The sequence below is a fragment of the Crocodylus porosus genome, unplaced genomic scaffold (assembly GCF_001723895.1).
Source record: "Crocodylus porosus isolate Cpor-Errol unplaced genomic scaffold, CroPor_comp1, whole genome shotgun sequence".
NCBI lineage: Eukaryota > Metazoa > Chordata > Crocodylia > Crocodylidae > Crocodylus > Crocodylus porosus.
The window spans coordinates 15,747,075-15,774,862 of NW_017728918.1; the positions used below are offsets into that span (position 1 = coordinate 15,747,075).

The window sequence follows — 27,788 nt, forward strand, 5'->3', positions numbered from 1 at the left end:
TATAGCTATATAATAGTGAAAGAAAGAGTGCTGTTGTGCAAAACTTAGTGGGTTGCTATATGGAGCCAGGTGAGAGCTGTGTGTACTGAATCTATGTGTAAGTAGATAGATATACATACATATACTGTATATCGATTTATAAATATCCCCTATATTAGTATACATGTCTTTATAACTCCCACTTTTGTGTATATGGATATTTATGGCTTGTTATGTGCATTCAGTGGCTTGCTCTGTTCAGGGCAGAGACTCATTTGGTTCTGTTTTAATAAAACCCAGTGAAATCATTGAAACTGCTTAGGGGCACCGGCAGTGGTTTCTGCCATCTCTGTGTTTATATGCTATATAGCGACATATATCTCTTATGTTTATATGCTATATAGTGATAACATATAACATACATTTATAATGAGATATCTCCTATTTGTAACTCCGATTTCCGTGTGTATATCTGTGTGTGCACACCCACGGGCGGGGCTTGTCCTAGCCCCGCCCCCTCCCAGGAGCAGACACAGCGCAGGCGGGAGATGGTAGAATGCGTGGAGGCACGACTAGAGATAGATGTAGTCGTGGCCGAGTGGTTAAGGCGATGGACTAGAAATCCATTGGGGTCTCCCCGCGCAGGTTCGACTCCTGCCGACTACGCTTCTGATTTTTTTCTATTATTTTTTTAAGAGTCATTTTTTTTTAAAGCTTTTTCCTTCCTTCTACCCACGGGGTAGGAGCCCGCGCCATGCAGCACAGCGCCGCGCCCGCCGTGCTGGGCACCACCAGGTGAGCGGTCCCGGAGGGACAGGCCCGGGGCCTTTCGGGCCTTGTGCAGGCCGCGGGGTGCCCGGGGCCCACCGACAAGAGGCTTCGAGGGCCGGTAGAGGCAGCGGGGAGGCAGGCGGACAGGAGCGGAGTTGCGTGGTGAAGTGACCGGGCCGAGGAGACGCAGGGCCGGGCCGGGTGGGGGCTGTGACGAGACCAGCCACAGACTGAGTCGGTGTGAGAAATGTTGCGTTACATTTACCTAAAAGATGTCGTTTACCTCATGTGTGGTTGGTCTCCTGAAAGCTGTAGTGTCTCCCTGACTTGCCTTTACTCTTGACTCACAGAAAAAAAGATATATATATATATTTGGGGGAGGGGGCTTTCTCAGTTGGTCTTATACCAGGTATCGTTTGGGAACCAGCAGGTCTAGATTTTTTTGCATTTCTTTTTGTCCCAGATCAACAGGGCTGACAGCCTTGGACTCACCTTCAACTTTTGTCCCCCCACCCCATGCTTTACCTTTTGTTTTCGTAATTCCCATCTATTTACATTTTCACTGACATCCTGTCACGGTTTTAGCTTCTTTTATTCCTTGGAGCCTCAGATGAGGCTGAAGGTGGTTCCTTATTCCCGGTTCCTTTTTCAAAGCAAACCTATACTCAGTACAAACTTGTTATTATTATTAAATTACACATTCTGAAAACAGAGACTTTCATTAGCTCTGTGTATATGTTAATTAATATGTAAAATAATATCCCATATCAAGTGCGTGTGTGTGTGTGCATAGAGGTATATATTAGTACGTGTGTGTATGTATTTATCGATCTGTATCTATCTTGATTTGTATCTATCTATAGAGACAGAGACCTAAATGAAGGTTAGATTAAAATGGGATTATGGGGCAAAATATATCTTGTGCCAGCCCCAACCTCCTCCCAGTGCCACTGGGGGTCTGTCCCAAACAGCTCTTAAACAGAAACCGGGTTTAAGGAATAAGGGACTGGGAATAAGCAACCAGTTTCCTCGTGAGTCTCAGACCAGCAGAGACTCCCTTGGCCTGATGAAGGGTGATTGCACCTGAAAGCTTCCTAAGATCTTTTTTTCCCCAGCTACGCAGCTGGTCTGATAAAAGATACCACATCTCAAAGAACCTTGCCTACCTAATAAAAGATATGCAAAAATCTAGATCTCTTGGTTTTTTTGCATTTGTTTTTGTCTCAGACCAACATGGCTACCAAATATATCCCCAATAAGACATCACATTTACTTAAAGAGCTATCTCCTTCAACCAACACGGCTGCAACCAGCAAGTCATCTCAAACTACAGCCAGTGTATTTTTCTAGATTTAGTAAAAGTTTCTTTCACCTGAAGAATGAGTTTTGTGGCAGGTTTGCTGAAAGGCCCTTTTTTTCTGTGGCGCTGCTGGCTGCATGGGGCTTTCTGATTACTGGTAAGCAAAAATAACAGCATAAACTAATGCAGGTGTCGTTTTAAATAGTAAGCAAGGATTTATTTTCATGTTACCCTAAAAACAGCTAACAGAGTTTGTACCTAAATTCTTGTTATTTGACTTTTTAGGTTGAGTGAAAGCGCAGATGTTTTTCCAGCAGAAAAAAAGTTAAGACCTTATGAAAGTCGGTTTGATGTAACTGAAGTGTCATCCGAAAATAAGGCCCAGACTGCAGGATTCTTAATCACACACCTGTCTTTTAGCACATCAGTAGTTCTGTTTGCTGTCTGGGCAGAAACAATTTAAGCACATGGCTCAGTAAGACTGGGCCAGATCTATTTTGGAGCTCTGACCTGGATCCTTCAATTGTACATGTAGCTTCCTTCACACTGATGTTTTCTGGGCTTTAGACTAGGTACCAGTCCTGCAAACATGTACACGTTATCTGTGCTGCCACAAGCTGTTCCACTGGTAATGAGATTTGCTTGTGGTAGTAAGTGTAACTTCATACCTAAATGCTTGCAGGACCGAGGCCTTAGGTAACATTTTCTAGCACCTGAGAAACAAAAAGTGACTACTGCCCTTTTGTTCCATATTCAGATAGTGCTTTATGCAGCAGACTTCATCAGAAAGTAGCATCCCGAGGCTCTATTCAAATCCTAATAATTCTCAAAATACAGGGAAAAAATTGCATGCACCTTATCAGATGTGCATTAGCAAGCATCCCATTTTATTTTGGTTTATATTCTACTGGTATGGCCTATATATATATATATATATATATATATATATATACACACACACAATTTAAAATGAATTTAAAATACCGTGAATATGTAAAATACTGTGAATTCTGACCTGAGCCAGAGTGGACAGTGTGATGTTACCCCAGGTACTATTGCATAAAGCAGGTAACTCCTACAGCACGTTGCCACCAGATGATGGGGGAACAGGTGATAACCCATTTGCCTTGAGCAAATCACTAGCCCAGGATGAACGTCAGACAGAACCCACTTAGTGTAACTAGGTTCTTGCCGGAGACGTACTCCACTGGATTCAGATACTGGTGAGTTACAGAGGTGCAGAGCTGTATGTTGCGTGTCCACTCCTTTATTACAACAGTGTAGGTATACAGGTCCTGATTGATCCACCTGAAATACAAGGTAAATAACCCACGTGGACTCTGTGCTACCACAGCTGGACTGCTCTGGTATCCCGCTCTGCAGTTTAGGCATATTCTTACTCTCTGTACTCAAGCGTAGTGGAGCACTTTTGTGAGCTGGGGCCCCTAGATGCTACTAGCATTCAAATAATAATTGTACAAAATGAATTGGGCTCCATTAGGAATAATCATTTTCAAACCTAGACTATTACAGTAATTAGAATCAGTTTCAGGTAATGGATTTCATTTCCCTGAGTTTCCCTGCCAGTCCTTGTGTATTTTAGAATTACAGTGCAAGGAGAAAGAGAATAGAGGAAACTGATACCACCTGGGAAACAGCGGTGGGAAAACTGACCAAAGCAAAGCGCTGTCAAATGCACAAAGCAAACAGACTGAAAATAAAATATCTCTTTCCCTCTAATCTTTCTTAGTTATAATAATTTTAGCTGTTAGACTTCTGACAAAGTAAAAATACAAGTTCAGGCATATGTGTCATTTTTAAGCGGATATCCTCTTTAGAACTCTGATAAGTAGCTCTTGAAGTCACACTGGTGTTTGCCTGCCAGTGTATTTGAATTCAGTTGATGTCTTAATTTAAATTCCATTGACTGGCTGCTAGATTTCATCTAGAAAGAAAGAACAGTTCTCTGGAAGGAAGAGGCCAAAATAATGATGGATGGTTTATCACTACTTTTCCCTTCTATTATTGGTGAGGGAGGAACAGATTACTTTATGAATTCATTACATATTGTATGTCTAAAGATCTATTACCAGAGTCATCAGTACCTGTTTACTGAGTTGTTGACTAACTCTTACAGCTGCCCTCATAACTCTGCAGTGAGTAAACATCTGGAGAGTGTTTTCTCCAATGTAAATTTATATTTTAAAAGAATCGCACAAGATGTTGCTAGCAGGTCTTCCATTAGTGGCCATTATTGGCTGCTGTTGAAGAAGAAACATACATTGTTTACATAAGGATGAAGTAGACTCATGCAAATAATGTAAAGTGTGGGCCAAATTCTGATTTTTACTTCATGGCAGCCCTAGTAAAGTCAATTAGCCAATGAGCTGAGATCACTTCGAGGCCTGCTGTTGTAAAATTAACTCCTCTTTAGTTTAGAAGGTTGAAAAGGAATTTGAGCACTTCCAAAAGAACACCCAAGTTATCAGACTAGTTTGATTTTGCACTTCATATTAAACAGGCATTGACTAAAATAATAGGAGATGGACAAAATCCAAAATGGATGGGAGAAGTGGTGAAACAGAATTTATACTAAACTTTCTGAAATTATTTTTCATAAGACTGTTGAAAGATGCAACATCAAGACAATCCTAATATAAGGCTGTTCATACTATCATTAACCTGGCTTTCTTGTCATTTGATTGATCCCTGTTTCATTAGCTTCTAGGACTACGTGTCCACTTCACATTTTCTATCTGAATCATTATTATTGTTACCATCTGGGCCTCTGTCTATGTGATGTTTACTTGGTGAGATTCTTTCCGCTCTGATATTTATACTTCTCTTTCTATTTTTTAAATTGCTGTGAAAAAAGATCATGCTGTTTCTAGCACTGTTTTTGGATGCTTATACTGCATTGCAGTTCTCAGCTCCCCTTGGTATAAATGAAAAGTGCTTTCAAATCAGTTTACAATGTAGGGCCAGATCCTCATTTTATAAAATTGGCCTAAGCAGCTGCACCAGTTTTACATGAGTGGAGGCCCCCACATTTTTTTTGTACCTAGCACTTTACACACATTTATGGAGCACATTGTTTTATCCTTTGGATCCCCTGTCCATTTGGAAACTGGGCTACAATCTCTCTCTTACATTCTCTAGGAACGATTGCATATTTCATAAATAAAGGCTTTCTGTAAAAATCAGGGTGTTTTTGAACCTCATACCCCATGTACTGTACTGCTCAGTTTTTCAGATCTCTGTCACAAACATTAATATGATGCTGCAAAGCAACAATGAAGTTGTATCTTCAGGGTGGTTTGATGTTCATGTTATTAAAGAATGGTTGGTTTAGTTGTCAGGATGTTTCTCGAGGATAGAGGAAACACAGGCTCAGTGTCCTGCTCTTCCACAGATTCATTGTGTGATCTTAGACAAGACATGTAGGGACTGAGGGTCCATAAGGTATACAGAGGGACTGAGCATCACCAGGCTTGTCTTTTAGTTGCTCAGCTCCCAGAATGGAGTTTACAAACCTGAGCTAGGCACATAAGGTCGCTATGCACAAACGGGAAAAGTCAGGTGCCTAGGACTGGGATTCACTATAGCAGTGGTTCTCAACCTTATGAGACTCAAGGGCACCAAGGGAAAATCCCAGTTCTCAGCTTTCATTTGTTGCTTGACTATAGGGAAAATAATAGATTCTTTCTTGGCAAAGAATGCAGAAAGGTCACAACAGGTCCGAACTTTTTTTGAATTTGTGGATTCCGATTAAAAATTGCTACATTTATCGCATGAAGCACATGTAGGTATTTGTGCATCTAACAATGTAAATATTGTCGCACCTGTAAAAGGCTTTTGCAGCACGCTGGTTGAGAAACGCTGCACCACAGCTAGCCTGTTGTATGCCCAAGCCACACAAATGGAAAATTGAAGCTGAAGTGAGGGATGTGTCTGAAATCTTGGCCTTGTTTTGGATTTAGGTGCCTTAGCCCAAAGTCCTAAGTGCCTTTGTGAGACTAGGATCCATAGCTTGAAACCCCCTTCTATACACAGGGGCCTAACTTAAGCCAGATGGTTCCTACTTTTTTTTTTTTTAACACAGCTGGCAGAGAAGGCAGCAGTGGTGCTGTTTGCTTTGTAATGTGCTAGTGGTTAGAGCACTTGTTCTGGGAGTGGAAGGTCAAGGGTTAATGATCTCCTCTACCTGAGAGTTTGTCGGCCTTCTCCCATGAGAGCACTTTGTGGTGAAGCTGTGGTCCTGTGTATCGAGAGCAGAGAGAGGTAGTTAGTCATGTTTATCTGAAGTCAGACAGAAGACAGGATAGATTTGCACCTTATCGACTAATCAGAGATGCGTTAGCTGAAGGGTCTGGAGGAAGCAGAGTTTCTAGGAGGCAGTGAGTAGAATACAAAGGGTAGGGAAGGGGAAGAAACAAAGATGGGTACTGCTGGGGTCGGCAAGGTGGGTTTAATACGTTTCATGGCTTACTGGTTATAAAAGCTAGTTCAGGTAATGGGGTAAGAATCCGTACCCTTGGTTTAAGCATCTTTAGCTGAGGTGCCAAAAACACCCCAACCTACAGGAAGTTGATGTGCCAGGAACAGACAGCAAGGGAGCCACAAGGGGTGTGATCTTTGTTGTGGTAGCACAGCCATGGCCCCAACCCTGCCACCTGCCCTAGGCACCTGTGCGCCCGCCATCAGCAATGAGCCAGGCCGGGCTTCCGCAGACCTTGGTGCAGCTGTTTGCAGCCTCCCTGTGGCCTGTTGCAAGCAGCCCAGGCTCTATGGTAGACGGTGGTAGCTTTCTGGCTGTGGTGAATATGAGGAGGAGGGGAATGAACCTTGGATATTATAAGGATCATGGTCTGTGTTGATAAACTACTTCATTTTAATCTCTTGTATCTACTGCTTTCCTGCTGGGTATCAAGGACAGCCAGAGTCATATGGCTAGAAGGAGAGGACACATTCAGGAGCATGACATTATAGCTCAGCAGTGTGGGTAATCCCCTGAAAGAGAAGAGTCCTGGGTTTCGGATCCCTGTTACTAAACTTCTTTGCATTTTATCCTATGACACTCTAATGCAAGACATATAAGCCGTCTCAGGTTTCCCTCTTCCTAAGCAAGGTTTCTAGCCACTAGGGCATTACATGACATAAGATTATCCTGTTATAATAATATAAAAAGTAATGTTTTGTAATGAAAGTGGCTGAGGGCTGTGCTTGGTGATGACCTCAGTGGTGTTGGTGTATGTTAGGTCTGACAAAAACAGCCCTTCTGAATGTGGCCGTGGAGGGACTCAGGCAGGGAGATGTCTAATTTGTGAATCCCAAATCGCGTTAGGCAGGAGATAGGTGCTAAGATGCTCAGCTCAGCCAAGATGGCCATGCCTCTTGATGTGAACTTAGGTACCTAAGTAATTACTGTTGAAAACATAGAGGTCTGCAATTTTCACATGCTTATAAATGATTAGATGAGGTTGTTACTTGCAGTCTTGGACTTAGCTGCCTAAGGTCAGTCTACACTGTACTTTAGATATATAAGTCCTTCTATGAATCTGACCTTAGTCTCTCTCAGTTCCTCACCTGTATCAAAGCTGGCAAGTAAAAAGGAAGATACACAATCTGTTTCCAAACAAGTGGCTGTATCATAAACACAAAATTCCAGGGTTTTAAGTCTGAAAATCACACCTAAGCTGTGCACAGTTCGGAGGTCTGCAGACCCAAACTCTGAAAATATTAGCTTAAAAGTAGATCTGGCTTCGGATACCAGGGATCCAAGTAAAGATGGGTCCCCCAACAAAACTTCTGTTGATGTCATCAGGACCGGGACTGTGCTGTCAATCATTACTGGGAACTTAGCTAATGTAAGCAGGGTTGTGTAAGGCTGCCTGTGAATTTTAGCTGGATGCAACATTTTATCTAGTAAGGCTGGAAGGCACTTTTGTGGTCTTATTGTCTGAATTCCTGGATATCACTGCCTGCTGGACTTCTCTCAGTGAATTCCTGTTTGAATTTCCCTTGTAGTCTGGAGGCGTTACATGTGTACACTGGGACAGAATCGAGGTACAGTTTTCTTCCTATAATTCAGTGTGGCAAAAGATCAACCTGTGCAGCAATAGTGGCAGCATTAATAATTTTGTCTGCTTTGAACCCAAGGATTAGGAAAGCTGTGAATTAGGAGCAGCCACTGATGTTTCAGTAATGGAGGCTGATTGCAATCCTCTTGCCATCTCACATGTGACTGGCAAGCAAATTATGAATAATTTTCTTCTGTGCACTTATTCTGAGTGAACCTGTAGACCAGAGTAAGGAGATTTGGATGCTCTGCTTTGCTGCTTCGCTTCAGCCAGCTGGAGTTTATGCTCTTTTGTACCAGATGCATGCATTTTAGAAAATGCAATGTACACTAGGAGCCATTGGCCAGAAGAAATGGGGAGGATGATTCACCTATTTTTTTTCTTTTACCAACAATCATAAATAGTATCAGGCAAAGTATAAAGCTATCCATTCAAATGAGGTAGGTGCTTTTGACAATCCTGGGATGTTCTTGCCGATATCGGTGGGAGTCAATTGCTTTGGTGCTTTAGGAATTCTCACTAGAGGCAAGTCTGTATCTCTGGGTGCCTAAATACCTGTGAACATTTTGCCTTTAGACTTAAGTCTGGGACTGTCACAATATATTGGAAAGGTTTTGTTTTGGAGGCATCAGACTTAAAGTTCCTGGTTTAGAATGAATGCAGCACACTCTTCCATCCTGACAATTGCGTTACGTCTGCAAATTTCCTGTTTAAGTTTAATATAGTTGTTACTACTATGAACTCCTTTGCATGAAGCAACACTTCTTTTTCCTTTCATACCACAGTTGATTCTATTTTGCTAAGTCCTATTTTCATTGACTAGGAACAGGTATGGGCTAAGATTCAGTCCAAAGCCCACTGAAGTGGGAGCCTCATTCATTGACTTCACTGGGCTTTTTATCGTGCTGTCTACGAGTGAATCAGTCAGTGCTGTCCGTGTTTGAGCTGTGTTTCCTGTTTCACTGTTTAGGCAAGTCCAGAATGCTCACACAGGGATAGATCTGTCAGTGCCAAAGTACCAGGAAATCCATGGGAAGATGATGTCCGGCCATGTGGAATATCACATTGTAGCTGTCACCCGACTAGCTGCATTCAAGTCGGCAAAACACAGACCTGAAGACGTGGTTCAGTTTATGGTGAGCATTAATCACTGCAGCGTTTGGTGGCGAAAGAGTCTTCTGCCTTTTTCTTAATCAGCGTTACTTGTTCTTATACTGATTGATGTCATGATAAGTGTATATAGGTAAGCTCCCTTCAATAGGAAGTGCAGTCTGTTACTGAAACAACAGTATCTTACGTTTATAATTGTACTTTTTACCCAAGGAACTCAAAGCACTTTACAAAAGGAGATGATAAATCTGACCTGCACTGAAGGGGTGATGCACATAGATTTTGTAGTCTGTCCCTGGAATCTAATGAAAATACTTACACTCCCCAACCTGTGGTTTCTTGCATTTAGTTTCTACTTGGAGCTTTTAGTGTGTTTAATCCTATTGTCAGTCACTTTGACTTTTCACCCTTCCCAAGGTGGCCATAAAATTTAGCATTTCATTGTGTTATAAGAATGATGTTTTATTTCCTCAGATATTTTTTCTCTTCAAATCTGGTTTGATCAGATATATTAAGTTTTCAAGCTTTCGGGTGTTATTTGGGGAATTTACTGTTGTTTTTTTAATCTAGTGTCCTTTATTGTAAGCTGCTCTGAGCCTTCTTGGGCAGTGTGAAATATTATTGTTATTATTAATGTTGTTTGTTGCTTCAGTTACAATTATCATCATCATCATTATTAATAATAATATCTACAATTCATTGATAGGCAAGTGGCTTAGAGGAGGAGCATGAAAGGGGTAGAGAAGCACTTAAAATCACTTAAAGTTATTATTATTAATAATGTAATAATAATATCTTTAAGTGATTTTTAAGTGCCCTTCTCTACTCCTTTCATGTTCTTTCTCCAAGCCACATGCCTATCAGTGAATTGTAGATATTCTCTGTTCTATAGGGATGTTGTGAAGACTAATTCATTAAGTTTTGTAGAGTACTCAAACACTATGCTAAGGAGTATAGTGGAAGAGCCTGTGAGGTTAAAAAAATATCTGTACTCATATCCATTGGTCGTTGTGCAGTAAATGAAGCTTCAGGAAAACTGCATGGATGAATTTACTTTTGATCGCTTTGATCTGAACTAGCTGAGACAGTGGGCTTGTTGAATACACATGTTGAATAAACTCCTGTGCAGTTTGCGCTAGAGTTTATTGTTGTTGGGTGCAGCGTTTACACGTGTGCCCGGGACTGCAGCACATTGAGCCAGGGCAGCACAGCCCTGGCTGCCAGAGGACCTGTGGGATCAGCCTGCCAGCCTATATCTACTCCGACCCAGCTCAGTGGGCCGCAGAGGGGCTGGCTGGGGCATGAGGGTGCCACAGTGCTGGGCTAGCCAGCAGTCAGCCCCTGCACTATAGCACCCTTATGCCCTAGCCCCAGTCACCATCTAGTGTACATTGTGGCACACTAACTCCACTGTAGGATAGTACTTGACTCGGGCAGTACTATCCTACGGTGGAGTTAATTAGTTTACTGTGGCCTAAAAGCACCGTGCCAGTAGAGGGTGATGCTTCACTCTGGTGCTAATAATCAACTGTAGTAAAGCACAAATGTAGATGCCTCCAGGGTGGAGAAACCAGCAGGTAACTATCAGATTATCAGACTATCAAAATGGACAACCACTAGATGATGCAGGCAACTTTCATTCTTGACTTCTGGGTGCTTGATTTTGAAGACTTATATTGGAGTCTTTACAAAATTGCTGTCCCCTGATTTTTCCATATCTGCCATTATTTCATTTTGAAGGATAAGCTCACTTCTGTGACATAAGTAATGTTTTTAAAAAATAAATAAACATTGAAAAAATGAAAATTATAGCTAATATATAATTTTACTCTACACTGAAGGGTGCTGTTGAGAAGACTGTGCAGCAGTCGTGTGCTGAGCTAAGATTACACTATGCCCCTTACATAGAGGCTCACAGCAGAAGTTTAAGATGAGAGCTAAAACCATCGGAGCAGTCTAAGGGTGTTAGGAACCCAGATGATATTCACATTCAGTAAGAAGTTAGGGTTGTTGGTTGTAGCTGTGTTGCTCTAAGGACATAGGCAGGCAAGGTTCTTTGAGTAGATGCGATATCTTTTATTAGATCAACTAAATAGGGCTGTGCGAAACGGCACTGTTCCCTTTTGCCTTGAGTTTTGAGGTTTGGACAGAACAGCATTTCGTATTGAATTTAATTTCGATTTGAAACGGTTGTTCCATTTTGTTCCGTCGAAAGAGTACACCTGTTTCGACTCTGTTTTGATGTTTCGCTAGATCAGCCAGGGATGGGGTCAGCTGGACTGACTTCCTATCCCCAGCCCTATGGTCAAAACGTTTTGACTTTCAAAATGTTTCAACTAGCCTCATTTTGTTTTGAGGCTGTTTTGACACCCTTTATTTCGTTTTAATTTTGCTGTTTCGACCTCGAAATGAGTCAAAACAATGTTGAATCAAAACGGTTGGGAAAATTTTGCACAGCCTTACTAAATAGTTGGAAAATTTGTTCTTTGCAAGCTTTCAGGCACAAACACACTTCTTCAGGCATGCTAGTAGGAACTTACACATTCAGGTTCATTGGAGAATCACAGACAAAGGCCTACATCAGTCCTACAGATTTACATGTAGATGCTTAACTTCTTGTGCAAGAGTTCCTTGTGTTTAGGATTAAACACGTGCACAGGGGCTTGCGGGATTTGAGATGAATTTTCAGCCTTCACTTAGAACTTTCTGATTTTTTTTTTTTTTGGATTTTTGTGTTCTCCAGTCTAATTAAACTTATTTTGTTTGTATTCTTTTTTGTGTTTTTTCAGGACTAAAGTCCTTTGTTTTAAATTGTCTGTTGAATTATCAAAATGAATGTTAACAGTCACTGATTAGGAGGGCCTGGTCATGCAGATATGCATATACTTACCTTGAGCATGAGCAGGCTTTTTGAAGTTAATTAGCCAGAGCCTTTGATGCTGTGAATTGGCAGTACTCAACTGAAAGGAATTCAGCCATGTTGACTTAAACCGATTGAGGGTCTCATCAACTGATATTATTCACATAAGTAAAGTCAGTGTTAGTTGGCCTGAGGCCTAGAAAAATGATTGGTAATAGCAGGCAATTATTTGAACCATGCATTATACATTAATAGGATAGAAAAGATGTTCACTACTTAATCTCAAATCTAATATATAATATTAGAGAGCCAGCAGAGGGCACTCGAGCACTGCTTGAAAGTATTTTACATGACGTGATGACATGCAGGCTGTCAGATAGTATATTAGTATGCTTGAGATATAGCATTAGCACATTCTGTATGCTGTTTAGCACATTATGGTTGGTGGTTGTTGCTGGAAGCCTACACAGAGGCACAATGGCTTCATTAGTGGTAATATAGTAGGGTGTGCTTTTACTTTAAAATCAATGGTGTAATTAAACCCAAATTGAGATTTATAAATAATTTGCACATGTTTAGTTTCCAGAGGAAGATTAATGCTTTCTGGGGTGAAGAGAGTGGGATAAAATTTAACACGTCTCATTTCAGAACTCAGTTTTGACTTTGAGTATTAAGCCCGTTACTTTAATATACAAACTCATTATTTATAATTTCAGTCAATGATACATTAATCTTTTTGAAGACAATAGACTAGATTTTGCCATTCTAGAGCTATGAGGTACAACACGTATTCTTTTGAAGAGAGCTGATAAATTCTCTGCTTGTGTATGCACATGTGAGCATGTGTGCGCATGCGCGTGCGCGCGCACACACACACACACACACACACACACACACACACACTCTCTCTCGCTCACTTTGTTTTTGGATGGACATGCTGTCCTAAATACTTCTGTGATTTGGAAAGTTATGCTGTCATAAAGTTAGCGCTATTCCAGAGCAGTCACCGGTTAAACTCAGACCCGCACAATTGTGACTTGCCACTAGAGGGCTGGCAAGTGAAGGGGTGAACAGAAGCCAGGACTTTTTTTGGTGCTCTGGGCTAAGTACAGGCATTCAAAAAGCCTGACCTTGAATTGATTCAATATTTTCAGGTTAGTCTAACCTGCATAGATTGAACCAACAAGCAAGTGAAGAAGCATTCGCTTTTGATTTCGGAAATGCAGCCACATGCCTGCAGTGGCTCAGGCTAGAAGCTGGGGGGGCTCTAGAGTGAGCCCTTCCTTCTCTTTAGCAGGGGCCCAAAGGGTGAAGGGAAGATGAGCTGAAGAGGGGGCATGGCCAGGCTGGGGTATGATAGGCTGAGTATGATTGGGGAGGGGTTTAAACACTCACCCTGGAATGCAGGGACCCCAGCTGCGGTGGGCCTGGAGGGGGATGGGGGAAGCAGCGCTTGCCAGGCTTTCTACCTGGGCGGCAGGGGGAGTGGCCAGCATCTCAGGCAAAGAGGGGACTCTAGCTGGCGTCTGCCTGGCCCTCCTGCTTACAGCTCAGCATGACCTGAGACTCCCAGAGCACCCCTCCCAGGCAGAGAGCGATCCCTCTGCACCTTCCCAGCCTCTGGGGTGGGGGGTTTGCTTGGGGCAGCCCAGGAGCAAAGGTCAGATCGAGGGAAGGGAGGGGAGTGAAACCAGCCCCAAGCCCAGGTTGGGACATGCACAGAGCAGGGCACAGAGGGATCCCACTGGTAGCAGCTCCATCCTGGATGTGAGCCCCACTGAGCAGAGGGACCCAGGCTGGGCGGGGCAGGGAAGAGGCTGGAGTGTGTCCATGCCAGCCCAAGGTAGAGCCGAGCTGAGTCAGGCACACAGCTGGGGGAGCAGCTGTTGCCTGGCGGCCCCTCCTACCTGCTAGAGTGAGGCCCTTGGTCTGACCCCCACCCCTGCCCCCACAGTGGTGCACATGGCATGGGCTTGACCCAGCAGTACTTGGAGCTGGGCATGGGTACCAAGAATCTGGGTGGCACAATGCTCAATTTTAAGTCAGGCCAGGCACTGGTCTCCTTCCTGGATCCAAGGCAGATGGGTGCAAGGGCTCCCCAGGCAGCAAGGAGGAGCTGGCTGAGCCCGCTGCCGTCATGCAGCAGTTGCTAGATGGCCTCAGCCCTGAGTGCTACTACCTGCTGTTCCCTGGGCTGCTTACTTTTCTCCTACCCAGCGGTGGTGTAGCACAGCCCCATATACCTGATGCCCAGCATGGGGAGCTACCCCTACAGCTTCCCTGCTGCAGCTGCCTGCCGGCAAAGTTGCTGACTGCAGTTCAGTAGCACAGCGGCGCAGACAGTGTGGGTGGCACCTACCAGTATGGCCAGGGCAGGTCCTTCTGATACTGGTGGTGGTGGCAGGGAAGCTGTAGGGTTAGCACCCTGGGCTGAGGCCATCCAGCATGTGCTGCATTGTGGTGGTGGGCGCAGCCATCTCTTTCTCGCCACCTAGGCAGTCCTTGTGCCCATCTAACTTGGAGCCTGTGAAGGAGCTCAGGACCTGGCCTGGCTCAACCTCCAGCATCATGCCACCCAAATTCTTGGCACCCTTGCCTAGCCTCCTGGTGCTGCTAGATCAAGCCTGCACTATCTGTGCTACTACAGGGGCCAGGGTCGGGGCCAGCCCGGACACCAGTCTCCAGCAGGTAGAAAGGGCCACCGGGCAAGAGCTGCTCCCCCAGCTGCATGCTTGGCTTGGCTCGGCTCTGCCTTGGGCTAGCGCAGATATACATTGAAGCCCTTTTCCGATCCACTCAGCCTGGGTCCCTCTGGTAGATGGGGCTGACATCCAGGATGGAGCCACTGCTGCTGCTGCGATCCCTCTGTGCTCTTCTCTGTGCATGTCCCCACCTGGGCTTGGGGCTGGTTTTGCTCCCCTCCCTTCCCCTGATCTGGCCATTGTTCCTGGGCTGCCCCAGGCAAAACCCCCACCACAGCAGCTGGGAAGGTGCAGCAGAATTGCTCCTGGCTGGGAGGGGAGCTCTGGGGTCCCAGGCCATGATGAGCCATGAGCAGGGGGAAAATCTAGGCAAACCCTGGTGGGAGAGGGGAGGCAGCAGAGTTTAATTCCCCTCTGCCTGAGCCTGGTATCCCATGCCCCTGCCCCCTCCACTCCAGCAGGGAAAAGCCTGGCAGGGCCTACTCCGCCCCACCAGGCAGACTGGACTGTCCCCAGCCAGGTTTCCCACCTCCACCCCTTTGTCAGCCAGCCCTCACTGCTCCAGTTAGAGGCAGAGGGGTGGGGACAACCTTCTCTGCTCAAGCAGACAGCCCAACTCAGCCCAGGGCTGCAAAACATTCTGGGATGCTGGGGGACTTTGATTTAACTTGAACCAGGAAGGAGTCTGGGACAGAAGTTTCATAAATCAGCTTGACCTAAATCAGTTAAGTCTGATACTACATTCAAACAGGTTTATCTTAACCTAGTTTCGGCCATTTTGAAATTGGTTTATATGCACTGAACCTCTGTTCTGTTACAGGTTTAAACCAGTTTCTGAAGACTTAAACCAGTTTATGTGTAACTTCTGTCCCTAGACCAGGGTGGGAGCGGGGCCAGCGGGGCCATGCAACTCAGAGGCAAACAGAAGGAGGTGAAGGGAGACTCAGCAATCAGAATGCTTTTTCTCTGCCTAAATCTGTGCTGGTTAAAGGTGCCCTAGAAAATGAAGTCCTGAATTTAGCTGCACGGTAGGTATAACATAGGCTGAAACAGGCATCCTCCACCCATGTGCCTCAGCTGCAGCCTGGAGGAAATGAAAGGGGTCTCCATGCCATCATCCCATCTTTGATGTGGTTCACGTGGTGACAGGACCCAAACAGGCAAGAAATGGATTGTCTAGCTCATGGTCTGATCTGTCAGCTGAGTTCTGGCCCCAGTTCTGCTGCTAGTGAGCTGTTGTTGACTTGACACATGCCAGATCAACACTCGGGATCTCAATATTGTGGTGTTAGACGGGAGGGCGTGATACAAAATTATATACACACACAGAGCACTCTGTGGGTTCAGACACACATGCACGCACACAAACATGCACTTCCGTGGCTGTGTGTTAACACTAGGGGGCCTTTGAGGTAACTTGGGCTTGGAATCACCTGGTGCTGGGGTGGAAGCGAGGGAAAAAGCCGGGGTTTTGGAGGTGGCAAAGAGGGAGCTGAGATGACAAACAGACAAGACAAACAGACCAAAGGTCAGAGGGGCAGAGAGCAGAGATTGGAGCAGGGCCCAGAGGTCAGTAAGACAAAACCCAACTCAGGGTGCCAAACTAACAGTTTTATTAAACAGGAAATGCTACACAACTCCACAAAGTTATTGGTTCCCACATGCACACACAAACACTGATACACGCACACACCCACATAATGGTAGCAGGAGAGCAAAGGCTTAATGGAGGGATTTGAGGTCCAGGTATGTAGAGACAAAGTTCAGGTCCTTTGCTTGGGGGAAGAAGGTGAGTGATAGCTACCTATCCCAGGCTGAGAGTTGATCCTTGATGGCCAATCAGGGTCTTCTTCTGTTGCTCAGAGGGGGAGTTGCTGCCAGGGCCTCTTGGGTAGGTGGTGTGGTGTGGTGCTGGTCCAGATGGAGAGGGCTTCCCAAGGAGGTCACACTCTACCACCCCTTTTATAGGGGTGAGCTACCTGTGTCTCCTGTGGGAGAGACATGTCCAGGCAAGGACAGTCCTGCTCAGATGCCTACGTGCAGATCCAGGTATCCTCATTGTCTGGTAGGACACAATGGTGGGGTTGCTGGTGTCTGTAGGGTGTTTGTCTTTCCAGTGCTGTGTTTCTGTTCTGTTCCTGGGTGAGTCAATGCAAGGCAATTGTCTGGTTGTTGAGTTGATCATTCAGTAGAGGCCTGCTACCAGTGTACCTCAAGCACCCTCATTCATTCCCATTCATTCAGGAATCAATTTACATGAAACTGATTAAACATGAGTCACAGTTATAACACAGGTTATACCCAGGCAGAGGACACAAGATGGAGACTTGACATACAAAATGGAAACTTGACATTACTTGACATTACTTTACAGACATAGGCCTAAAACATATAAATTCAATATAAAACAGTAAAAATCAATACAAACATAATAGAACACTCTTTACAATATAAAAGGGGCTTGTTACTATAAGGGAGTGTAAGAACTTAGCTTACCTAGTACTACTTGTAATCACTTATAAGGGATAGAAAGGGCAGAGAGTAAGTCAGAAATGGTTGGGGAAGGGGAGGGAATGCATTTTTAAGTTAAAAAAAAAGAGAAAAACCTGGGGGCGGGAGTTGCTACACTGTGTGGTGTTGGGAAACCTCTCTGCCTGTTTCCCAATGTGAGAGCTGATTTTGAACTTCCTGTGCAATGTGCTTTGAAATGCATGGTTGCCAGGTTCCACATAAGAGCCAAGCATGGATTTTGTAGGTACTTGCTGTCTGTCTGGACTATCCTTGCTGTCTGGGCAGTACCTTCCTCACACCTGTTTGTGTCTCCCCTTCTAGCTACAGTGAACTGGTTGCATTTAAATACCCTTGGCAAGGTGTTGCTTGAGGCACCCCTTGAGGAACTTGAGACACCTCTTGGTAAATGCCAGCTCTTAGTTTTCACTAATTTTTCATACTATAAAAAAATAATAGAGAACTTCTTCTGTTGCAAGGGACTCAAAGACCCTCAACAGGGTAGAATGGTTTTAACATTATGGATTCTTCTTTGAAATCTCTGGGATTATCTTGTGAAGCAGTTTATAAATTTAACAGTTAACCATGGCTCCAAAGGTCCTGAATTTCATGGCTGGTCATGCCCTCCAACTTCTTCTGCCCCACTGATAGCCCAGCAGACCAGATAGAGCAGCTCTGCAGGCTGGATGTTTGACACCCCTGAGTTAGGGACATCATTAGCAGTTATGCTGTGTGTGGTCAACTGGAAAGACACTGACCTGACAGAAGAACAGTTGTAAAGCTTTTTGGTATTGTATGCTATGCACTGATTTCTGGGGTAAATGCCTCTGGGATAACCCTCCCTCCCGTGCTGTGAATTTGCTCTCTATCCTTTGCTCTTGCTCCAGACTAATCCAACCTGCTGATTTCATTACAGGTCTCTAAGAAGTACAGCGAGATTGAGGAGTTTTACCAAAAGCTGGCTGCACACTATCCACACACTTCTCTGCCACAGTTACCGAGAAAAGTTCTGTTTGTTGGAGAATTGGATATCCGAGAGCGAAGAACAGCATTCAACGACATCATGAAATTCATTGCTAAAGAGGTGGATCTTGCCACGAGCCCTGAGTTATTGGAATTTTTAGGTAACTCTTGCACTCAGAAGTTAAAGAGTTGTCAAATTTAAGGCTACATGTTACATCACAGTAAGACATCCCAGTCACAGACTGTTTTTGTTTGGTGCACAGAGTGGATGATGCTGTCTTTGTAGGGTTCTGTGCAACATTTGGTTTGCTCATTGTTTTATTTCTTTAAAGAACGGGATTATAGTGACTGAGTTAGACACCACTAGGAATAATGCTGTGTGATTAGCTGGAAAGACAGTTATTAAGCTTTTGGGTACTATATGACTTCTTGACTGGGCCATGCAGGCAAATGAATGAAAGGTGCAGGGATAGATTTGAGTGGTAAGCTACTACTTCATTAATTTAAACCTAGGTAGCGGTGCTGTGCACATCCTGTCCCTACACAACTCTGTCACATACCAACCATAGAACTAGTTCTGGTGTGGAGTTATAAGACTCTAATTCATTAGATCAGTAGTGCAGGACAGATTCTCCTTAGCCCAGGCCTGAGACTTAGCTTGCCTTTATGTGATTACCTGGCAGACTATGCAGGCTTTACCTAGGCAGGGTGCTGCCTGAGAATTGTGTCAAACTGAGGAGTCTTACCTTTCCTAATATTAAGCTTCCCAGTCCTGTGGCTTTCACCCTGATTGTGTCTACATGGCACGGTGATGAGTGGAAACCACTCCCTCCATCTTAACTGTTTGGCCCGAAGGGAAAAATGCCTGATCCCCAAAGTAATTGATTGGACCCAGAGAATCATGAAAACACAGTCCCTCCCCTCCAGCTATGGAGAAGAGGGAAGGAAACGCAACAGGAGCAGGAGGCTTGAAAATCCTTTTTAAATAGTTCTATTTGAATAGCAGGGTGAGGGTTGATGTTAGAGCTAGTTGAGCAGCCTGATTTACCCTGGAAGACAAAAGGGAGAAGGCCAAGCCTTTATCTCGCCAAGCACAAGTTCTTATTTCCCCATCTCCTCATTCTTTTACATCATATTCCTGCTGTTTGGCTGCTGTTCTCCTCCCCTTCATGTAGCAGTGCAGAAAGACTTGCACACTTTTCAAATAACTCTGAATGCAAAGCCACCTTAAGTTGATTCTTTTTCATGTCTTTGTAGCATTCTACAGCATGGAGTAAATTCAAAACCCAGCTTCCTTTCATTTCCATTGCAGCTGCGTGCACACAGCAGTTCTGCAAGTAAATCAAAACCCAAAGACTCAAGTCAGGCAGAAATTGAAGATCACACAGTTAATAACCCTGTGGAAAGTTTGATTTAAATGACTGGCCCAGGATCACACAGGAATTCTGCGATGGTGAGAGGGATAGAATCCAGTGCCCAAAGGCAACGTTCCACTGCATTATCCAGGAGACTGCCTTTGTTTTTCCTGTGATCCTTTAACTCATTCACTGTTCTCCTTCCAGCATCTGCAACACATGGGGAATTGACTCTCTCTAGGCAACAGTTGCCTTTTCTGCACACCCCAATTCATATCCTGAGCAGATCCATGCAGTACACCGAATGAGGCAGGTGCCTTTGAGGAAGAAAATAGCATGTGATTATATAATTAAAGGCTTCCAGATCCAAGTGTGCAAGAAGGGTGAATTAAGGTGAACAGGCAACTTTAATGCTGGAATTTCCCCACTGTGGAATGCTTGCTTTTGCAGACTTTGTGGACATGTTACTGTGTGTGCCTGTGTACATGCCTGTGATTGTCTAGGTTTTTGTAATAAACTGAACAAATACCACCAAAATTTCTGTCATGCAGGACCTCTGAGGGCCATCAGCAAGTCAGAACCTTTAGGTCCCTCTCATAGATTTCTGCTACTTGTGCTAATGGACTCATTGAAAGCAGCAGCAGACTGTCATCCTCTACCAGGACTGGTGCTAGAAAGGGGTGAGATACTTTGCCAGAGGCTTTCAGTGGTATCTGCTGCCAGCAGAGGAATAGTTGAGACTCAGGAATATTGGGGTCCATTGTGGGAGTGTGTTGTGCTGGGCCTGGTCTCCCCATTTCAGTCTTGTTCCCCCCCTTCCCCCACCAAGCCAGCCTCAGTCTACACTTCTCAAGAATCTTATCCCAGCTTATATCCGTGTTCAGATGCTTATAGTCCACCACCAGCACTGGGTTCTCAGCTGTTTTGTACTTGCTCCTCTTGTTCTCTTGGTTTCTCCTCTAGTAGATCTCCTATCTATCCTCAGTCTCCAGTTACTCCCATGCTCCCCACCTTCACTGGCTCCCATCCTTCATCTCATCGTTCCCTGTCTCTCTAATCCAGTCTCAGTGACTTCTCTGCACCTGGTTTTATCCATGTAACCTTCACCAGTCAGTACTGGTATCTGTTCCAGTCTCCTCATCCCACCTCAGGTGCTCTCCACCCTCAAGGTAATTTCCAGGTCCTCCCTCTGCTCTTTTTCCTCTCTGGCCACCATGCTTAGTCTTCTTGCCTAACTCCTAGTTCTAGTCCTAGTTTTTCTACCCCCCCCACTTCCATCTCTCAGTTCCAGTTTTGACATGCTCCCAGGCTCCCTGCCTCATTCTGTCCTCACCCCTCCAGTTTAGTTCCAGTTCTCTCTACATCTAATTCAGATGGCTTCCTCTTCCGTGCTGTCTGTCACCCTTGAGCAGGCGGAATGTGGTATTGAGAATACAAGGAGACAGACTGGCTGCTCTGAGTTCTTGCACTTGGGCCTCACTAACTTGGAACAGCTGAGAATTGCATTTGCAGAGCAGGTGCTGCATCCCAGAACTAAGAAGGATTCTCAATGCGGATAGCGTCTTCAAGAAATTAAGTTGCAAAGTTCTGGGGACATTCCACTGAGCGAGTATGAAACAAAATTGTTCAAAAGCTTATAATATGGCCAAGCATGGGTGACATTTTCATGGGGAAGTCAAACAAGGACCACTATCCTTCCAAATTTGAAGTACATGCTCCAAAGCTAGTGAATGTCCAGTAAGATTCACTAAGGTTTTTTTTTTTCTTTTTTTTTTTAATATGAGCAAACCAACCTATTTCTCCCTAACATTTTTTTCTCCTCTGCAACATATATAGAGAGGAAGAGAGAGAGCAAGCGAGCATGCATGCTGGAAGCAGTCACTGGCATAAAAAATTGCAGGCTCAATAATTAAAGTTTGCCAAAATTATAAGCAACTGAAAATAAGGTCTTATAATGCATAGGAAATATTTGGCAACCTTAATAATAAGTGGTTCCACTGGCATGCATGTTGTCACATTATACTAAGTTAGTGGATCAAACCCTGAATACTTCAGGCCTTTTTAAGTCATTGGGTTTTGATTTGTTCTGTTCATACTGCCTGTATCTCAGGTACTAAGGAGTCTGAGACCCCAAACTTGTTATGCCCCCATACTAAACTTTAAAACTGAGTTCAGAGGTAGTTAGCAATGTTAGTCTGAAGTCAGGCAGAAGGTGGGGCAGGGTGACACCTTAGAGATTTGCCATTTAGTGATTTTGTTGTTGCCTACAAAAGCTCTTATGCCTTTCTGGACGAGTTAGTCTCTAAGGTGTCACCCTTTCCTACCTTCTGCCTTTTAAACTGAATGTAATAAATGTAATGGGAAGACTTGGTCAAAGCAGTTATATATTTTATGTTGAGGCTTGGTTGTTCATATTGATGTTTCTTGCCTGTACAATGGATTTACACATTCTTTTGAAGTATTTTAGATCAGTATATATGGGAACATCAATTTCCATTGAGTCCAAGGTTACTAACTCCATTAAAAAGGTCACACCTTCAAACCTACAGCATTTGGTAGATGGTAGGGATTGATGTTCCAGTCCAAATTGTAGGATGCGATTCACTGAAACTGTTATTTGTATTCATTCTCCAAGTGTAACTATTGGAAATAGAGATTGAGGTAGTTAGCCATGTTAGTCTGAAGTCAAGCAGAAGGCAAGGCAGTGTGATACCAGGCTTAGAGACTAACTCACTCAGAAATGCATAAGCTTTTGTAGGTGACAGGAATTGCTTGTGGGCTTAGAGGTGGTATGCAGGGGCGATGTGTAGGGGTGCACAGGAGTGCATGTGCACCCCCTGAGAGCACTGGTGTACCCCTTGTCAAGTTGCGCTCCCAGTGTAGCTGGTAGGCCGGGGGGCAGGCGGGAGCACCGGTGCCCCACCTGCGAGCGCTGGCTGCTGGGCGGGGTTGCCAGCAAAAGCCAGTGGGATCAGCCGCCAGGGGACCCCCCCCCCCACCCCGTGGTTGCTGACTGGTGTTGCGGGTGGGGGGTACATGCCCACCCCCCGACTCGAGGCACCAGACACTCGTGGTGGTGTGAATTTCTCCATTTCCTTGTTTACTAGAGTCTACTACGCTGTAGCTTACAAAAGGTGCCCTCAAATGTGCCATCCTGCCCTGCTAGAAATACATGCAAAATATCATGTTAGGTTAATTTGGCATGCTGATTTCTTCATGCAGTATTGTTGTTTACAGGAACAAAATTTACTGGAGTCATTGACCTTAAGGGTAAAAATGTTCCTGATGACAGGGAAGAGGAGGAGGAACATGAAGTGTTAGATTTCTTCAAAGAGAGGACATCTAACACAGTCTCTCAGATGCCAGTGGTAACAGGTCAAGGAGCCAAAAAGGAAGATGAAGAGGAAGAGGAGGAAGATGTAGATCCTCTTGGTATAATCAGGTATGGCTGTCATTCTCTATACACTCCTGTGTGGAGTCCTTTCATAGCATCTGATGAAGTGAACTCAAGTTCACAAAACCTTGTGCTCTCTCTATATATGTTATTTAGTTAGTCTCTGAGGTAAATATCTACCATGCCTTCATCGTTTTCTGTTATGCCCTTTGTATGTACAGTATATGGAACTGATTCTGATTAAATTTACACTAACTAATGAAGATAGAATTGCAACATCATCAAACCAAAGTGACAACATTTGTTTTATGGATCCATGTGTAGGCTTTTCCTTTCTTCAGCCAGTATCTGAAGAGCCCATGTATAACCCTGAGATATCAGAAATTGGAACCTGAGACCCAGAATAATCAAGACCTGCCTAAGTAGGCATCTCGGTTTATTTATATAGTTAATCATTCTAAGACCGTTATTTTTCCTTACTTATATCTAAAATCTCTTGCTAATTCCCAGTGCCGTTTCTGCATTGCTGCAGAAGCAAAGTTAGCTTAATGTCTCTCTTTAGCTAGGCTGGTCAGTACTTACTAACAATTTTGAGGTGCCTGAATTTATCCAAACCTAAGGTACTTTGAAGGGACTTGATTTTTAGAAGGTGCTGAGCCTCTTGCCCTTTGAAAATCAAGTATGTTTAGCACATTGCGAGTTAGACATCCAGAGTCACCAGCTTGTTCTGAAGATGTTGGTCTAGGGCAATGGGCACCGACCTTCTTGGTAGGAGTGTCACAGATTAGCTCAGGTATCCAGCTTGTAGCCGCATTGGTCTAGAGGTAAAGGCGATCAGGACTTGTAGTAGAGATGATATCTTTTATTAGACCAACACGATTTTTGCAAAGAAAAATTCTTTAATTGCAAGCTTTCAGGCATAAACACTTTTCATGAGTCATTGAAGAAAAGATTGTAAAAGTTTTCCTGGGTAGAAATGAAACAGATTAGCTCTGCACCCTCCTCAAGTGCCATTCTAATCTCCTTCTGCCTGATCTCCTGCTCTCCTTTTGGCTTCCTGTTCCCTTCCTGATCTGTTGCGTGCCTCTTGCCACACACAGAGGCTGCTCATGCCACTTGTAGCATTTGTGTCCCACATTGGCCACCCCTGGTTTAGGGCTTTCATACTATTTTAAATTAGTTTCTCCTTAGGAATTGCCTGTGAGCTTGGAGATGGTGTGAATCTCCCCTTTTCTTTACTCTAGTAGAGTCTAAAAGTAATTTAACCTAAGATCACTAACAAGGCTGAGACTCCGACAATGAAATCAGGCCAGTCAGAAACTATTAGAGCTGGAAGCATAGTTTAGATCTTGCTGCAACTGTTATAACAAAATGTCATTGCTAACTTCCAGATGCCATCCTTTTTACTTAATGTATTTCATCCCTTGCTTGCCATCAAGAAATTTTAAACAGTATTCTTTTAGCAAAGAACATGTGCAATTACTCAGTATAAGAATTATTTCTTTGTTTGGGGGGTTTTTTTGTATTTGTTTTAGGAAGGTTTTAAAAAATGTTAAATAACTTGATAATGAAAAGCTAGATAAAACTGTGCTTCCCACAAAATAATCCTTAGCTATTAAGCTTACAAAACTCACTGCCCTTTTTTGGATAGGAAAATGATCTATTGAGTTAGAAAACGTATTGTTGGTTTTCCCATTTATAACAAATATAAGTGGCAAAGAATGCCCAGGGCCAAGACAAATAAGTTTGCTTTTCTGCCCTGCATAGTTTGACTTGTGTCTCGATCTTTTGGTCTGTTTAGCGTATCCGAGGATGAAAAGGTCTGGGGCTTAATCCTCATTTACCTACACTTTATCCAAGCTAAATAGTTGTTGAAGTCAGTGAAGCTTTGCTTAAATAAAATCAAATATGAGCTTGGTTAGAGTTCCCTAGATACAGGAGAAATCTCTGCATCATTGGTTGCATTCCGTACAATCAAACATTTTTCACTACAGCATCAGGATTGGGCTCACAGAAAATGAATCTGATTATTTTTCTTATGAAGGTTGTGCACAAAACACATTAAAGGTGTGACAAAACCCAAAAGCTTAAAGTTGGAATTAATGGTTTGAATCTGGGCTTACGCTCATATTGATATAGTTCAGTCAGCCTCATTACAAGATAGTCCTGATTTAAAGCAAGGCAGCTGATGCTAGAGTCAAGCATTATGCCTTGAACAGGTCCTTTTGTGGTGACATGACTGCTGTTATGTTATGTATAGATTCATAGATTGTAAGGCCAGAAGGGACCTCGGAAGATCATCGGGTCCAGCTTCCTGCGCCAGTCAGGAAAAATGACAGGTGGGGTCAGGTGACCCCAGCAAAGTGACCGTCCAGTCTTCTCTTGAAGATTTCCAGGGTAGGTGATTGCACCACCTCTGAAGGAAGCTTATTCCACAGTCTGGACACTGTAACTGTGAAGAAGTTTTTCCTAGTGTGGAGCCTGAAACAGTCTTCTAGGAGTTTGTGGCCATTACTCCTGGTTTTCCCCAGGGGGGCCCTGGTGAACAGTTGTTCACTGAGACCCTGATGTACTCCCCTGATGTAGCAGTAAACTGCTACCAAATCCCCTCTCATCCTTCTCTTTTTCAGCCTGAAGAGTCCCAAGTCCCTCAGCCTGTCCTCGTATTGCTTGCTGTGCAAGCCTCTAAAAATGTGGGTGGTCCCAGTGGTATCTTTATTTATAAAAACATAAAGAGGTGCTGATTTCTAGCTTCAGGCCCCCTGCCAAAAGTTTCTCAATACACACCATAATATTCTTTATCATTAAGGAATATGCAGAAACCACAAAGTGAATCTCTCTAACCCAGCAAGCAGTAGAACAATTCTACATGTTGATAACGTGTAGGTACACTTTACATCCCTCATTGTAGGGTCTTCTGTAAATGTGCCATGCAAAAAACAGAGTAATATGAAGACAGACTTCTTGGCCAGCTCTAGAGGTTTTTGCCTCTTACTGTGGTATATTATCTGTCCGAGTGAATTTCAAGATCCCCCTGGATCTAGAGTAGCTATTTTATAAGATAGCTTTTCAAGATGGATTTTTCTAGATGACACTGATTTTCTCCCGTAGAGCAAATCATATTAATTACTGCTTGCTTGTGTAGAGCAGAGCCACAAATGCAGTTTGCCTGATAGTAGCAGCATGTCAGTGAGCTGGTACTACGTTGCTCCCAAGTGGCTGTGGCTTTTATAGGAAGTGTATCTGAATACGTGGTATGGAAATGTAGGAGAAATGTCGGTGGCAAACAGCTGTTGCTTTTACCAGGTGTTACTGCAACTGCGTACCAGCTATCATTAATTCTACATCAACATACCTGATATTCTGGACTTCTCTGCATTGCCTAAACGCTGACTTTGGGAGTGCTGTCAAGAAACATGTCCCATCAGTTTCAGTCCCAGAAACGAGACAACATAGCCACCTTCGAGAGGCCCCACGCTCTTAGTTCCTTGGCAGTGCTTATTGGAAATAGGGATTGCTCTAAAGCAGCGTTGGTGCTTCATTCCCAGGTTTCGGAGCACATGGAAAGGGAGTGAGTGGGCAGAGCAGGCTTCTTAGCAGCACTCTGGAGCTCAGTATGAAAACAGTGTAGACAAGACCAAAGAGTCTTGTCATTAACCTGGGCAACTCAGAATAACTGGAAGATGTTAAACTGTGTGTGGGGACAGCAGGGAGACATACACTTGCACAGGCACAACGTATAAAGTTAGAATGGGAGAGCAAACAGTGCCAAGAATGACTGGTGAGGATGAAAGCTGGTAAGGACTGAAGGGCAGGGGCTGCTGAATAAGAAGGAACATGGACTGTAGGAAAATGCTGAAGTGGAAACTTTGCTAGTGCTGAGCACTAAGCATTGGAAGCCAGACAATTGCAGTGCCATATGAAAAGGGTGATAAAAGGAACAATAATCCTGGCCAGCTTTTTCAATCAATGAAAAACCTTTGAAAAATATGTAAAGTCAGCACTGAAACCATGTTATCCCTTCAGAGTGGCATGCGTGTCTGTGGCGCTTGCAGCAGCAAAGCTGACCTAATTGAATTGCACATCTGACAGACTGCTTTTCTCTGTGTCCAGTTGAAAATGCCCTGCTAGCACCAGCCTCCATATGTCATCGGCATACGTCATTTGGCAGCGCTTTGACTTTGGGGCTGGAAGGCTGTGGGACTTGGGCTCATACCCAGTGCTGATACAGCAATACGGTATCATAGGATGTTGCTACTAAATGTGCTGCCTTTTGAATTAAACTTTAAACAAAGGTTCCTCTCCTTTGTCCCTAGGGACTACTCAGGTGGAAGATAATTGCTTAGTGACTGAGATCTGAGAGAGGATAATCCCAGCAGTGCTAATTCCCCTCTCTGATATTCAAGGCTATTTATCAGCTATTCCAGAATGCACGTGGAATGACTCTGTGCCTGTGTTGTATAACATCGTTTGGGTTGGGGTTTTTTTTGCACCAGGTGAGCATGCAAAGATGTTATCAAGGTGTGATATAAACCTGAGTGTAGTTGTTTTCTGTGGGACTTTTAGTCCCAAGGCATGTGTGTGTGCTTGTACAGAGCCTTACACTGTGGGGTCTCAGTCCATGACTGGGCCTCTTAGGTGCCAGAGAAATATAAGTATTCATTCTTAATGGCATCTAGGTTTTATCTATCCAAAGCGGGGAATTGAAACCCGGTGGTCACACAGTGAAGTAGTGCCTCCTGATATCTAATCTGAATTTACCCTCT

The 27,788-nt window shown here is 44.0% G+C and overlaps 1 protein-coding gene and 1 non-coding gene across 2 annotated transcripts in view; both read left to right on the top strand.

Moving 5' to 3' along the window:
- Positions 1–27,788, top strand: part of HS1BP3 (HCLS1 binding protein 3) — an 86,931-nt gene that overhangs the window by 5,049 nt on the left and 54,094 nt on the right. Inside the window, exons 2-5 of the mRNA XM_019537344.1 lie at positions 694–774; positions 9,101–9,266; positions 18,227–18,434; positions 22,866–23,070. Coding sequence (XP_019392889.1) covers positions 734–774; positions 9,101–9,266; positions 18,227–18,434; positions 22,866–23,070 — 620 coding nt within the window. The 5' untranslated portion in view covers positions 694–733. The remainder of the gene's footprint in view (positions 1–693; positions 775–9,100; positions 9,267–18,226; positions 18,435–22,865; positions 23,071–27,788) is intronic.
- TRNAS-AGA lies at positions 564–645 on the top strand. The gene has a single exon. It is a non-coding gene; the product is annotated as a tRNA-Ser (tRNA).